Source organism: Sarcophilus harrisii, chromosome 4, assembly GCF_902635505.1.
Source record: "Sarcophilus harrisii chromosome 4, mSarHar1.11, whole genome shotgun sequence".
In the NCBI taxonomy this organism is placed as follows: domain Eukaryota; kingdom Metazoa; phylum Chordata; class Mammalia; order Dasyuromorphia; family Dasyuridae; genus Sarcophilus; species Sarcophilus harrisii.
This window is the reverse complement of record NC_045429.1, coordinates 24,107,753-24,123,141: the sequence shown is the minus strand read 5'-3', so window position 1 is coordinate 24,123,141 and position 15,389 is coordinate 24,107,753. Positions and strand designations below refer to the sequence as shown.

Genomic DNA, 15,389 nt, shown 5'->3' with positions numbered 1-15,389 from the left:
ATATTGATAACCCACACAAATGATTTACACCTTGGAGTGAGGTTTGCTGAAGGTTAGATAAAGCATTACAGAAAAGACATTATTTTTAATATGAATGTTTCCTTGCCTTGTAGGTGCCTAAATGCTTTTTGAATTGAAGTGAATTGCATTGTTCATTGGTCTTCTGAGCAATTGTGCATCTGTCGGTGTTGAATGAAATTCACCTGAATAATTCACATTTAATAAATATTTAAATTATCTGATAATAATTTAAGTCAATATAAAATAAATAATAATTTAACAAAAGTAATTTTAAAATACATCCATGAACACTAGTATAATATGTCTACAGATGACGATGATTTTTTTCATCACATATCAGCCCAGTAATAATGACAATTATAACTGCTATTTATATAAGACTTTTAAAATGCTTTAAATGTTACCATATTTAAGCTCCACAACCATCCTGGGAGGTAGATCCTATAGTGTTATGACCCCCATTTTACCAATAAGGAAATTGAGGATGGGGAATGGCTTGCCCAGGGACATAGTGAGTCAGGGAGAAGGCAGGACTAGAACTCAGGTCTCATGACTTCATTTTCAGTGCTTGAGAGTCACATTGCCTTGTGTGACACACTTTCCCTGTAGTTTTAGTGTAGCAGTTTTAGTCAGCAATGTTTTGACTCAAAGTTGTGGAGTTGGATTGAAGAGAGAGTAAGTCAGTTTAATGGAGAAAAGGGATTCTTAGGCCAATTTAGTTTGTTCTTTCTCTTTTCCACCAAAACCTCATGTCAGAGAAAGAGTCTCATGAACTCCTTCATTCTAACATAAACCTCATAGGGATCTCCCAGGGATGTTTGCATTTTAAGGAGAGTCAGAACTTTGTCACACTAATTGTTTTCAGACATTGAAGAGTTATGTATCAGCAAGTTCAAGAGCAAAAATAAAGGCTTTTCACAGTTGTCAAGGCGTTGGGAAGAGAACAGAGGCAGTGGCTGTCCTTGACCGTTGTGAGGTGTAATTTTTCACAAGTTCCACCGGGCCTGGTGAAGCCGTCCTGTGGCCAGGAAAAGTCTTCTTCCTGTCTTGTCTGGGTCAGCTAATGTGGTAACCTCCTTCATCGTTCTGAAGGTGCTCTGGCCCCTGGGAAGTTGGGTCACTGGGCAGTAGCCACACCTAAGTGTGGCGTCCTTGTGGAAACGGAGGATGTGTTTGCATGCTAGAAACAAGGAGTCTGGAGGGCGGCTGTTGCTACAGACATTGAGATAATCAGTCCTAGCTGTCAGTGCCCACGGGACCTATTATTGACAAGGGAATAGAGACCAATTTGAGGTAAACTAGAAGTAGTGCAGACATTTTTGTCATTTCCATCCTCAGTTCCTCTCCTGGGCATTCTGTCCCCCTTGGGATAGTCATAAATCTTTAGCACTTTAGGGGGGAAACCTTCCTAGAGAGGTACTGCTATATTTATCTGAATATTGGCAGTCCTTCTAAGGTGCCCTTGAAGGGAAAAATGTATATTCAGTCATACTGAAAAAATAACATGGAACAGTAAGATTTTATACAAGCCAGATTAAAGATGAAGTGAATGGAATAAAGAGTACCTCTTATTTGTAGACCATTATGTTAGTTTTTCATTACAATATAAAATTCTATTATGGGCAACTGATTTTAAATCATTTTAATAATCTATTGAATCGTTTAAAAATCACTTGGCAATTTCAAATACCTCTAAATGGATGGTCAGTAGTCAAAAATAGTAAATTAAATGCTCCCTATATGCCAGAAACAGTGCTAAACACCAGTGATACAAAGAAAGGGAAAAGACAGTTCCTGTCTTTTTGGACTTCACACAGCATACACATAAGTGTTGCCCAAAGTAGCATGCACAAGATAAATAAGAAATAATCACTAGAGAAAAAACATTAGCATTAAGAGAGTTTGGGAAAGGCTTCCTATAGAATGTGGGATTTTAGGCAGAATTTGAAGGAAACCAGAAGATCCAGGAGGCCGAGATGAGGGCAGAGGATATTTCAGGCTTGCAGGAAACCAGAAAAGGAGACAGAGTCTTATTGAAGCAAGAGCCAGGAGGTCATTGTCACTGCATCGGGGAGGGGAGGAGCTATTCAGGTCTGATTCAGTGACAGAACTAACCAGACCGTCTAAAGCAACTGTAGCTGAGTCGAACGTTTACTTTAAGCAGCTCGTCATTCAAGGACTTTTCTTCCTTTGAGAATAGAAATAATTGAAATTAGCTTTGAATATGTTACCACTTTACAGCTTCATATTAATCCAAAGAAATTTACTCTTTGAGAGATTTAGAATTTTACTATTCCTTTCCTCCAGCTTTTCAGGATGTTATTCAGATGTTCATCATATTTCACAACATATTATTGGGAAAATAGGGTTTTATTATTGGAGAATAATAACTCATTTCTGTCAATTTAAGATTTACAAAATACTTTGCTTGTGCCAGGAAAACATTGCACATAGTAACAACAAGATTGTGTTGGTTAACTGTGATAGACTTGGCTCTTCTCAGCAATGCAGTGATTCACAGCAATTCCAATAGATGTGGGATGGAAAATGCCATCTGCATCCAGAGAGAGAACTGTGGATATTAAATGTGTATCGAAGCACAGTATTTTCACTTTTTGTTAGTTTGTTTGTTTCATTCTTTTTTTTTTCTTTTTCAAGAGGTTTTTCCCCCTTTTGGCCTGTTTTCTTGTACAACATGACAAATATAGAAATGTTTAAAAGGATTGTACTTTGATACCTGATAACCTATCTCAGATTGCTTGATGTCTTGGGGTAGAGGGAAATAAGAGAAGAAGGGTGAAAAATTTAGAACACAAAATCTTACAAAAATGAATGTTGAAAATTATCTTTATGTATTTGGAAAAACAAAATACTATTGGGAAAAAATGTTAATAGTTTAAAAAAATAATACTTTGCTTACAATAGTCATGTAAGAGATCCAATGCAAATAGCATTCTCATTTTACAGTTAGGGAAACTGAGACTTAAATTATTAAAATAACTTGTCTACATAGTAATCTGCAGAGGAAAGATTTAATAAGGGACTCCTATTCCTAAATCACTTTGGATTTGTGAAATTTTTTTTTTTTGCATGGCTCTTTGGTAGTCCAAGTGTGATGATGGTGATGATGATATTTTTTTATTGCTATCCTTTGTTTTGTACAGCACCAGAATTTCTTCCACTTTCCTTTTCTCTGTTCCCTCCTAGAAAGCCATCTCATATAACAAACTTTTTTTTAAACAAAAAGAGGAAGCAGAATCAAATAATCAATAAAACTAGTCAGTACATGAAAAACTAATGAAAATATGCAGCATCTCACACATGTGGGCCTTCTATCTCTGCAAAAAGTGGAGTGGGGAGAGGGGAGTCTTCTATGTTTCTTCTTTTAGGCCAGGTTGGTTCTTTTGAATTTTGCAGTATTCATTTGTGATGGTTTTGTGATAGTTCTTTCCATGTGCAGGCCTACTTCATTTTATTACATGTCACAGATACTGCATTTTTACAAATTGAAGGCTTTTTTTAAATATTAGTCTAGCAACCTGGTCATCTTTTTCATTCTATTTGGTAGATCTTAAATTTTAAAAATAAAATCTTATTATTATTTATCTTTCATTTTTTTTCAAAGAAATCCAGATAGAACTGGATCTGGGATAAGTCAATCCTTTTAATATTCCTTTTACATGTAATGTTCTGTGGATTATTATTCAGATGGGGAAAAAATGGCAGCTTTTTGAATTATTGACTAAAAATATTACAATGTAAACTCATATGCCGTCATGTTGATATCATCTAATATCTCCCACAAAATGCTAAGTACCTAATTCCCGAAACTTGTGGTTTCAAAGAAAATTATATAAATTAATAAAGGTCTTTATTTCAGGGAATGTCGTCAGCTGTTTGGGACACTCCTTCTTCAGCCAGAGTTTCCTGGGTAGCAAAGAACATGGTGGATTCTTGTATGTCACATCTACTTACCAGTCATTGCAGGACCTGGTGCTTCCAACTCCACCATATTTATTTGGGATCCTTATCCAGAAGTGGGAAACTCCATGGGCAAAAGTTTTTCCCATAAGACTAATGCTGAGGCTTGGAGCTGAATATAGACGTAAGTTAAAGCCCTCCTGTGAAGGCCTAACACTGACTATAAATGTGCATTATTGAGAGCTGCTCTTTGAAATCATAAAACAGAAACAATCCATGGGATGAAAGGCAGGGTACAAGGATTGGAGGAGCAGGGTTGCCTATCCTGACCCTTCCTAGTGTTTGACCTTGGGCAGGACTCTCGGCTCTCTGAGTTAAGAATAAGGGTGCTGCCAGGTAGTCCTGGGGAGCCACCCACCTTCAGAACCTCGCTGCCCTCCTTTCCACATTCCCAGTCGATTAGTACATCTTGTTTCTGGTTCCTCAGAATCTCTTGCATCTGTCCCCTCCTCCTCAATCACATAGACACTTCCCTTGCTCAGGTCTTCATCCACTTTCTTTGGGGCTATTGCTATAGTTTCCTAATTGATCTCTGTGCTTCGTGTCTCTCCCAGCTCTGGACAATCATTTACACATCTGCCAAAAAGATTTTCCTAAAGTCCAGGCTTAAAATGACTTCCTGTTGCCCCTAAGGATCCAATTGAAACTTCTCATTTGTAGGAACTGATGTAGAATAAAGTGAGTATTCCTAGGAGAACAGTTTGTGCCACAGCAATATGATAAATATGGTAACTGAAAGACATAGAAGTTTACATCAGCAGAGGGACCAGCTCTGACTACAGAGTGAATTCTCTCTTTTTTTTTTTTTTTTTTTAATTTAAATTTTTATTTTTATTTAATAGCCTTTTATTTACAGGATATATACATGGGTAACTTTACAGCATTAACAATTGCCAAACCTCTTGTTCCAATTTTTCACCTCTTACCCCCCCCCCCCAGATGGCAGGATGACCAGTAGATGTTAAATATATTAAAATATAACTTAGATACACAATAAGTATACATGACCAAAACATTATTTTGCTGTACAAAAAGAATCAGACTCTACAGAGTGAATTCTCAAAGAGAAAGCCCTTACTCTCCTCCGGCTAGGGAAGGGACAGATGCAGAGAGCGCAGAGGCTTTCTGGCTTTAATGTGACCAGTGCCAGAACTTGTTTGACATGATTGAAAGGGAGAGAATGAATTTTTATGAGAATAAAATTTAAATAACAAATGTGGAGCAGCTAGGTGATGCAGTAGATAGAGCACCAGCCCTAAAGTCAGGAGGACCTGAGTTCAAAATTGGCCTCAGACACTTAATACTCCCTAGCACTGTGATCCTGGGAAAGTCACTTAACCCTATTTGCCTCAGCAAAACAAAAATAACAAATGTATATGTCTTTCTTAGATCCAGTTGTTTGTCTTACATGATACTATCTCCTACAGAAGTATCCCGTGAGGATTCCAAATGCTTTACTTTCCCCTCCCCTTATTTCCTTTGTATTTAATTTGTGTGGACTTAGCTTTCTACAGAAAGTTCATGTTGTTTCCTCTGTATTCAGCACCTAGAACAAAGCCTGGTACCCAGTAGGTGCTTAATGGATGCTTGCCGCTAATTCATTCTTAATCAAGACATTGGGGCAGGGGTGTCCAGAGAGGGCTGTCCCCAAGCCATCCACAGCCCAGTGACCAGAACCGTTTTTCCTACTGCTATGGAGCGCCCTCCCTCTGTCTTTGTGGTTCTCCCCCTGCCCACCTGAACCTTCCTGGCTTCCCTGATGCCTTCTCTCTCTTGATCATCTCTAATTTATTCTTTCCTTTGGCTTGTTTAGTTTGTGTGCTCTCTCCCCCATTCAACCATGAGTCCCTACTGTCTGTGTCCCTTTCTGTGTACCCCCAGTGCTTAGCAAAGAGCCTCGACCAAGGTAGACACTGAATAAATGCTTATTGACTGACTGTTCTCCCCACTTGCTTAATTAAAGACCTTCCTTGAACACCCACTATGTAGCAGGCTTGGCACTGTGGGGGGGTTAGATCTGCCAACATCTGTGTTGTGCTTCCTGTGTGTCAGGCACTGTGCTGAGAGCTGTCTCTTCACAAAACCCTTTTGAAGGAAGTGCTATTATTTTCCCCGTTTTGTAGTTGAGGAAACTTAGGCAGCTGAGGTGAAATAACCTGCCCAGGGTCACCCAGCTAAGAAGAGTTTGAGGACAAATTTGCACTCAGATCTCCCAGACACAGGGCACTGTGCCCTTCCTCGCTGCCTCTGGACCTACTATGTATATACTGGAACAGTCCAAGTATATGTACATCTCACAGACAAAAAGATATGTGAGGTCCAGAGGAAAGATCCACACAGATAATGCAGGAACATTTGGAGAGGGAAAGGGTGCCGGGCGGAGGAGTAGGAAGGCCTTGCTGCTGCAGCAGCTCGGAAATTGGGCACAAATTTCTACATTTCTGTCCCACTGAAGGAGAAGGCTCCTTAGGGACTCTCAGATCTCAGGTTGATTCCAGCTGCAGTGATAACAAAGCTGTCCCAAGAGGAGCAAGAGCGGACATTGGCACCGTGTCTGGTGTGTGGTGCCAGGGGACATTTTTATGTGGTTCCATAATAAGAAATATTCTAAGAACTCTTGATATTTTTTTGTACCAGGATAAGCTATTAAAGTTATATTTGAATGCCTTTGCTCTGTGACAGGCCATTCTCACATGCCATCTGTTTGTTTTGTATTTCTGTAGTTTATCCATGCCCTCTGTTTAGTGTCAGATTTCGGAAGCCATTGTTTGGAGAGACAGGACACACAATTATGAATCTTCTTGCAGTAAGTGTTTCCTCCTTTTCCCCGATCTGGATTTGGAATGGAGGGGCCAGGAAGCATCTGAAGCCATGTTTGGAACAGTCTCCTGTGGGCTTGTCTTGTTCACAGAGAAGAATTTTTGATATGTTTGTAACTTGTAGTGTCACTTTCTAGAAGGGACAATTCGCACTTAAGCACATTTTTTAATGTGTGATATTCCTTCTTAGGAATTTCTAGTACCCTGAAGTCCTCTTTTCTTTTAAGCATCATTGAAATCCTGTAGATTTGAAGCCTATCCAAAGAATTCAAGAATAAATTCTTCGGATTTGTCTATATTACAAACATGGATTAAAAAAAAAAAAAAAGACTTCAGAATTAAGCTAAAATCTAAGTGGTCTTGTCAGTAACTGTGACCCTAGAGCCTTAAGAAGTATATGGTCTAGTTTTCAAAACTTCTACACAGGCTTTTACTACTAAGATTTGATCTACATTTGGGGCTCAGTGCAAGTCTAATGGAATTTAAAATTGCAAAGATCCTCATTTAATATATTAGGTCACACCCTGTTTTGGAACCACATGGAGTACTTATCACGTATCTATTACATTAGAAAAATAAACTTATAAATGTATGTGTGTATATATGTGTGTGTGTGTGTGTGTATCTGTCTGTCTTTCTGTAATTTTTGTGACTCAGTCCTAACTCTAATACCTGCTTTGTTGACCCTATGATCTTCAATTCTAAGGACTTTCGGAATTACCAGTACACTCTGCCTGTGGTCCAGGGTCTGGTGGTTGACATGGAAGTGAGGAAAACAAGCATTAAAATCCCCAGCAACAGATACAATGAGGTAAGAGCCTTCCCTGCATGTATCCGTTGATGGATTCTGTCACTGATTCAGTCCATCAGCATTCACTAGACACCTGTGTGTCCTCCTAGGAATACAGAGACCTCAGCTACACTGACCCAGCCCTCAAGAACCTTGTAGTCTAAAAGGGACAGGGTGGGTACTGAGAAACCGAAGCTCAGGGAGGCTTCTGGGCAGGGCCTGAAAGGAAAGCTGGGACTCCAGTAGATGCAGTTCAGTTTAAGGCAGCAAGCCTTTGATTCAGTGCCCTTTGGGTGCCAGGCAGGGGTGATAAGGACAGGAGCACAAGTCTCCTCACTCAGAGTTTAGGGTTGGGGACAGACAGATAGCATATGCTTTGACCTTGAAGTATAGAAGATCATGGGATCAGTTTGAGGTTACTTTGGAGTGCTTGAGGAAAAGTACCAACAACTGGGGGAATATAGCTGGAGAAAGCTTCATGAGGGAGGACAGGAAGGGGATAAATATTTAGCTTCTGAAGCACATACCAGCCCCTGTGTTAAGTGCTTTACAAATATTACCCTATTTGATTCTCAAAAACCTGTGAGACAGGTGCTGCTGTTATTCCCATTTTACAGGGAAAACTGTTACAGATTAAATGATTTTTTCAGGGTCACATTACTAGTAAGTGTCTGAGGCTGAGTCTGAACTTAGATCTTCCTGACTCCAGCTCTAGCCACTGTACCCCTTAGCTGACTTGTAACTATGTCTCATGGTTGTGGTACATGGCTGTAGTACAAATTCATAATATCCACCTTCAACCGAGTCCTCATTGCAACAAGACGATTCTTTTATTCCTTTCTAATTGATTTCCTATTTCATTCCCCACAGAAACTGTTAACAGAATTTCTCTCTTTTCTCCTTAACCGTTACTCTAACAGTTTCCCCTTACTCATCTCAGCCAACTTTCCTTCTGCTTTTTTTAGGATGCTACTGGCACTGCATGCCCTCTTCTTCCTCTGTCTTCATCTTAAACCCCTTGACTCTTGTCCCACTTTCCTGGTGTCCAATACTGATCTGGCCCCTCTCCTTGTCTCACATATGTGCACATGAGTCCATTCTTGCCCGTGGTCTCCATCATGTCATATCCGCCATTCCCCACTGTTTATCAGAGCTTCAGCATCTCCTTACCAACAAATCCTTTTCCTGCTGCCTTCAAAAATGCTGTCTGTCTTTCTATCCTCAAAAAATCTTATCAAGACCATGGTGTCCCTTCCAGCCATTGTCCTTCTTTCAGGATCTTCTTCTTCCCCCTTCTCAGGCAAGCCAGAGTAAGTTGTCTCTACTCAGAGCCTCTTCTTCCTCTCTTCTCACTACTTATCCCTTGCAGGCTGACTTTCAACCTCATCAGTCACCTGAAACTGCCCTCTCTGCATCGATGATCTCTTAATTGCCAAATAGAATGGGATTTTTCCCCCCTCAGTTTTCATCCTCACTGTTTGGTTTGACACTGTTGATTCTATTTCAGCCTTTTCTGGATTCTTTCCCTAATTGGTCCCCTTGGTTCAAATTTCACATCATTCTAATCCATCCTACACACAGCTGCCAAAGTAAAAGTAATTTTCCTTAATGCAAGTGATTCTCCTCCTAACCTATTCCAGTCATTCTTTATTGCCTCTAGATAAAATAGAATCTTTTCTGTTTAGTGTTTTAAGTCCGATACCACCTGACCCTGATCTCTTCCCAATCTCCTTGAACATTGCCTATCCTCTGACCATCCCACAGGCCTAGAATACATTTCCCTTCTTCCTTTAAAACCCTGCCCAAGCACCGTCTTCTGCATCAAACTCTTCCTCATCCCCCCGCCTGGAAGTGTCTACCCTCTCAAACTACCTTGATTTTAAATACTTTGTATATATTTCAGTTTGTTTTTCCCATTAGAATGTCAACTCCTTGTGTGTAGTTCATTCAGTGTGTGTTCATTTTTTATGTTTTTGTCCCTGTCCCCTAGCATTGTGCCCGGCAACCAGGAACTGCTTAAAAATACTTGATGATTCATTGAAAAATTTCCCAACAATTAAATCTATCCAACAGTTAATACTGCAATACATGTGGATATGTTGCGTTCTCCCTCACTGAAATTCTCCTGTAGCAAAGGCCCGATGACTGTTGTCCTTAAGATGCAGAGGGAACATGTTTTTAGCTTCTTCCAGCTGCAGGATCTTGGGATTCTTCGGTCTTCTCAGTTACTCAAGGCCACACCTGAGTCATGGCTGATTTTCCCGGTACTCAGTCCTTCCCTCCCGTCCAATTTGTTGTAGAGTCCTATGAATCTTCATCACAAGATCTCTCGCCCTATCTCTTCTCTATTTAGATGCCTCTTATGGAGGCCTCGCTCTCAGTTCCATCCTGCATCACCTTTCGCCTTGGCTCTTGTAACTCTGGTAACAGGAGGTGGTCATGGTGAGATCCTGAAGCGGGGCATCCTCCTTCCCGCTTCTGCCCCATGCCAGCTGCCAAAATTGTCATCACAAGATAGCATTCTGGTTAGATGAGTCTTCCCTGCAAAAGGATAAAATACAAACCACGATCTTGAGCCAAATTAGCTTTTCAACCCTCTTCCCTATTATTTCTGCACATTTTAGCCAGTTAGTAGCATTTATTAAGTGCCTACTGGGCTTTGCTTAGGCAAATGTAGAGAGATATGAACCAGCCCCAGCCCTCCAGGAGAGCTCATTCTAATGGGAGAGACAACATGTAGGATGTATTCGGAGCTGGTGAAGGGTAGTCTCAGTTGGGAAAGTCTGAGCAGTAATGACTGGGAAAAACCTTCTGTAGAAGGGAGTTTTTGAGTGCTCAAGGAAGCTTAGGACTGCAACCCAAACTGACTGTTCTCCAGACCTCCATTCCATTTCCCAGCTTCTTGTTTTGACCTTCAAGCTCTCTATCTCAAAACCCTTCTCATTCTCATTTCAGCTTAAGAACTACCTCTTTGAGAAAGCCCTCTTCAGTCCTTCTACTTGTTTTTAGAATAAACAAATTGCCTTGAACTAATTTGTGTGCTTATTATCTTCCCAAGCTCCCAGTCCAGGCTGCTTGAGGGCAGAAAAATGTTTTACTTTTTTTTCCTGGCTTCCAAAGTACTTAGCACAGTACCTGTACAGAGTAGGTAGAAGTGACAGAACAAAGAATACAACAGAGACTGTCGTCTCATTTTTATCTATCAGAGAACATACTAAGAATGATTTGGTTTCCTGGAGTTATTGATTCTTTTAGCTTAGGGATAATAAAGAGACTTTTGGGGGAGTATGGTGTTATCGAGGTCAAGTAGTAATTATTTTCTCAGTACTTCAGAAAAGTTGAATTTTATTAATGTTTACTGGGTTTCTCTGATGCTGTGGTTTTCTATGGTGGTAGTTTTCTAATGAGTCCAGGATGACAGTAGAAAGTTTACTATTAATTACAATTACTTTTACAATCATCCATTCAACTGGGATAGTTTCAGAAGCAGAACATTGGACTGAACCAACTCTCAAGGTCCCTATTGGTTCTTGGATTCTCTAATTTGGATGCTGGCTTATTTTCATTCTCAACCTGTACATGCTGTTGAGAGCTTTTTGAAAATACAAAAGCCACATCAAGGGTTCGTTGTGGTCAGAACTAGTGGAAATCAGATGAACTACAAGTGTGTCTGGGAAACAGTGAGCTTTCTGGCCATCAGGGGAAGAATGGCTTTTCTCTGCAGACATGGAAGGTGATATTGTTCTTTTCAAATGAGGCAAAGGAATGGATGAAAGATTTCTCAGACATGTAGAGGGGAGAGAGGAGTTCTCAGATGTATTGAAGAATGAGCTGTTCTGTTAGTTCAGTTAACAGAAAGTAGAACCTGGAACTTATGAATTGTGGAGCCACAGAGTTCAGTCACAGTGCCAGTGGCAGAGATGGCCCCATGCAACTGGGTACAAGGGCTGCTCCATGTAAGCTTCCATACCCAAGGCAGTCTGAGCATAAACTCATGGGGGGATTTTACTAGCCCTATTAAGTTCACTCACTGTGATTCAGTCCTATGTTATTTTGGGCATTCAATTCAATATTAGAACATTGGAAGTATTAGAGAAATGAGATTGGTTCTCATCATCTTGGCAGGCTGCAAACTGAAATTCTCTTTTTTGGTGGACCTTGCATAGGGAGTTATTGGTCAAGTCTGACTTGGAGTAGATTATTAAGCCCCGAGGACCTTCAGGCTCTGCAGTTCATGGATGCCATGGACTTTATAGAGTTTTTTCCTTGTGGCACACATCACAGGGAGACCCTCAAAGCCCAGCAAGGAGACTACCCTTCTATAAATAACTAATACAAAATCTAGAAAGGCTTTAGATAGTATATAATCAAATGCTTTGTGAGGGCTGAAAAAGAGTGGCCGTTCCTTTCAGGGGGCATCAGGGAAATCTTTGTGGAGGGGGTAACATCTGAACGAGCTTGGGGACGGACAGGTTTCATCAACAGGCAATGCTCAGAGCCCTGGCCCTCCTTCACTTGAGGCAGTAGCCACCTCTTACCATCCCAGAGCTTTGGGTTCCTGCCCACATTTTTTATATCACTAAAAGGTGATTATACAAGCTCTTATCAGTGTTTTTCTGTCTCAGTCATTTTTCCTTTCCATCATCAGTGTGTTTTGGGGCCTCTCATATATATGGCACTGTGATAGACACTGTACCCCAGTCACAAAGCCATAGTCCCTTTTTTTTGTAGATAGATTTTCTGGCATGGCCCATAGGATGGACCAGCTCACCTACCTCCTCTTATTTACAGACTAGGAAACTGAGCTACAGGGGAAGATGATGACTTACTAAAAGCCCCATGACCAGTAGATCCAAGTCCCCTGACTGCAAATCCAGAAGTCTTTTTGACCTGAATCGTAGAGGTGAAAGAACATGACTGAGTTGGCAGTGTGTTAGGGATAGTTAGTCCTCCAGGGTGGATTCTTGGGAAGAACTCTCAGAATCAGAATCCCTGGATGGAGTGCTGGGGAGGAACCCCAAGTGGTACAGAGTGAGGCTGAGGAGAGAGCACGGACCTCTTAGGGACCCTGCTGGCTGGGCATTCAGCCAGGTCAGTTGCCTTTTTCTCTGGGGCCCAGTCTTCTCTATCTGTAAAGTTGGGACAGTTTGCCTACCTTACTCTGTTCACCTTAAAGGGATTGTTTCAGAAGCAAACAAGAGAATGGAGGGGAAACGCCCTGGAATCCCAGCACCGAGGTGGTCCTTGGAGCATTCTGATGATTGCAATATCAGGTCTTACCAAGTAAAGGCCCTGGGCAGGTCTTCCCAGTCAGGATCACAGGCTTCTGTATGATCAAGAGAAGGAGCAAGGGGCTGACCGTCGAGGTCAGCCCCTCATTTCACCGAGGGCCCAGGCAGCATTAGTGATGCACCCAAAGCACTCGGGCTGTGGGAGGCAATACTGCCTAGTGATCAGGGAAGCCTGGCTTAAAATTCTGTCTCAGCTGTGGGCCTGCTGTGTGACTGGGCAGTTCGGGTGAGCTCTAGCCTCAGGCAGCAGGTGTGGGAACCTTGAGCTTGTCTTTGCTCAGTCCCTGTGCCTTTCCACATGTGTCTGAGCAGCCTTCTCCATTCCCATAGCGTGTTCTCCCACCATAGCGTGACGAGAATCCCAGGTCTTCTTGTTCTTGGAGGAAATGGGGCGGGCGTGCTTACATGAAGCTGACACACTTCAGTCCGTGTCTGTGATAAGGGGGTTTTGCTACGAGGTCACAGATGCTGTCCCCCAGGAAGCTGCAGCTTCAGGCAGGGCGCCTCCCACTGGCCGCCCTTCCTCCTTTGCTCTCCTGCCTTTCTCAGGCCTCCACCCTTCTTCATATGGAGCTGAATATTTTACCTGGTGAAAGCGAAAAATGGTCTGTTAGGCTTGTGAAGCTAAACTTTGTTAATTATGCACGAACCAGACACCCCCAGGCAGTGTCTTAATATGATAGCTCATTTCTCTCACAGGTATGAAAAGGGGGCTTGTTGGGCTCATGTCTTAAAACTTAATTTTAGCCTGGAGATCCCTATAATGGCAGTATTCCTGTGGCCTGAAATGTGATCATCTCATTTCTTTCCTTCATTAGAAATGGACGTTATAAAAAGAGGTCATAAATTCAACTGCAAATTGATTTTGGCAAACCCGATGCCTTCTAGCTGATGTCCCCTATTTAGAAGAAGAAAAAAAATCACCAAAAGCTATTTTAAACTCTTCCTGGGGATCCTGAGGGAAATGGTTTCTATTAGCACTGCAGTAGACAGTCGCTAAACCTCAGCATGAGGAGAAGAATTCAGTTCTTGTTTGAATCCTTCTGATGGTGCAGCAGTGTTCAACTGCCCTATTCTGCACAGATTGCAAAAATAACCAGGTGTAACCAGGAGAGAATGACAGAAGATTTTGAACCAGGAGTTTTATTCTACTTCTGTCAGAGAATGAGAAGAGCTAGGAAATGTGGGCCAGAAAGTAGACCCCTGGAAGTGAGGCCATTATAGAGGACAGGAAGGGAAAGCCGACATGTTATCATGAAAAGGAAAAAAAAAAAATTCCAGTTTTTATTTATTGCTCTTGGATACTTTTATTGGGTGAGAGGATCTTACCTCGAGTTTGTTTGGTCCATTCATCTGGAGAATTGAGTGTTCTCTTTAATTTAGTTTCAATATTTGCAGATCTATCAAATTAGACCCTATGAAAAACATGAAGATTAGTAATCGACTTTTTTTAAAGCAGAAATCAGTTGTAGATTTAAACAAACAACTTCAGCACTCTAGAGGTTTGTGATTTTTGCCCAGAATCATGGCAGGGACTTTGAGATTAACTGTGTCTGCAGAATTCATCTCCAGTGGCCAGGCATGAGTCTTTCCACTCAGGCCAAGCCAACTGTGGCACAAAACATCCTATCTCCTTCTCTCGGACTCCAACCTTTTTTCCACCTGACCTTTTTCCCGAAGCTTATTTTCCTTCTGCTGGGAGACCGCTCAGATCCTCATGTCTCCTCCGGTCATGGTCTGGCAGCACAAAAAATCACCTTAGCATTGCCCAGCACATTATCTTATTGATCCTTACCGGTCAATCAATGCCTATGCTAGATGGGAAGGGAGACAGATGGGGCCTGGCCATGGCCTGACCCCTGCCTGCATGCAGATAGTTCTGTGGTGTTACACGTGTCACACGAGCTCTTTCATCTCGGTAGGATTACTTCCAGGGTGAAAACTCCCTTTGCCAGTGTAAGTGAGCAGGGGATTCCCAACTGCAGATGTCCGATGGGAGCTGAATCTGGTTATTGCTGACATCCCAGCTAGCCCCCTCTGCTACTGCTTCTGCCATAATTTATAGATGAGGAAGCCAAGAGCCAGAGAGTTGCATGTTCTGCTCAGGATAACAAAGGTCCAAAGGGCCTGAGCTGGCCCAAGGCCAATTTTCTGCTTTTCTGGGCTTTTTTCTGTGGGTGCTTAAAGGCTGTCTTGTTCAAAGGGAGTGGAAGGCTGAGGACAGCTTTTCTCAAGGGGTCTGAGGAAAGGAAGCCAGAGCAGGGAGGCCTCAGTCATTCTTTTGGAGCACAGCCCAAGCTGAGCCACACCGTCCCGAGAAAGAGCCGGGGACGCTATGGGGCTGGGCAAAGGGAGGGTCAGTTCTCAGGTTCTCTTTGGCCTGCACAGGAGGGCCGGGGAATGGGGAAGGAAGGCCAGATGTGCCTTGTGTCCCAGGAGGAACTTCCCGACTCACACACGGATTTGGCGAGGGCAGTTTGTGGGCCT

The 15,389-nt window shown here is 42.0% G+C and overlaps 1 protein-coding gene across 5 annotated transcripts in view; it reads left to right on the top strand.

Annotated features, from left to right (window-relative positions):
- The window catches only part of ZFYVE9 (zinc finger FYVE-type containing 9), an 84,413-nt gene that overhangs the window by 54,676 nt on the left and 14,348 nt on the right, over nt 1–15,389 (top strand). For all 5 annotated transcript variants that reach the window (XM_031969126.1, XM_031969123.1, XM_031969124.1 and 2 more), the window contains 3 exons: nt 3,902–4,126; nt 6,726–6,808; nt 7,528–7,632. In XM_031969126.1, coding sequence (XP_031824986.1) covers nt 3,902–4,126; nt 6,726–6,808; nt 7,528–7,632 — 413 coding nt within the window. The remainder of the gene's footprint in view (nt 1–3,901; nt 4,127–6,725; nt 6,809–7,527; nt 7,633–15,389) is intronic.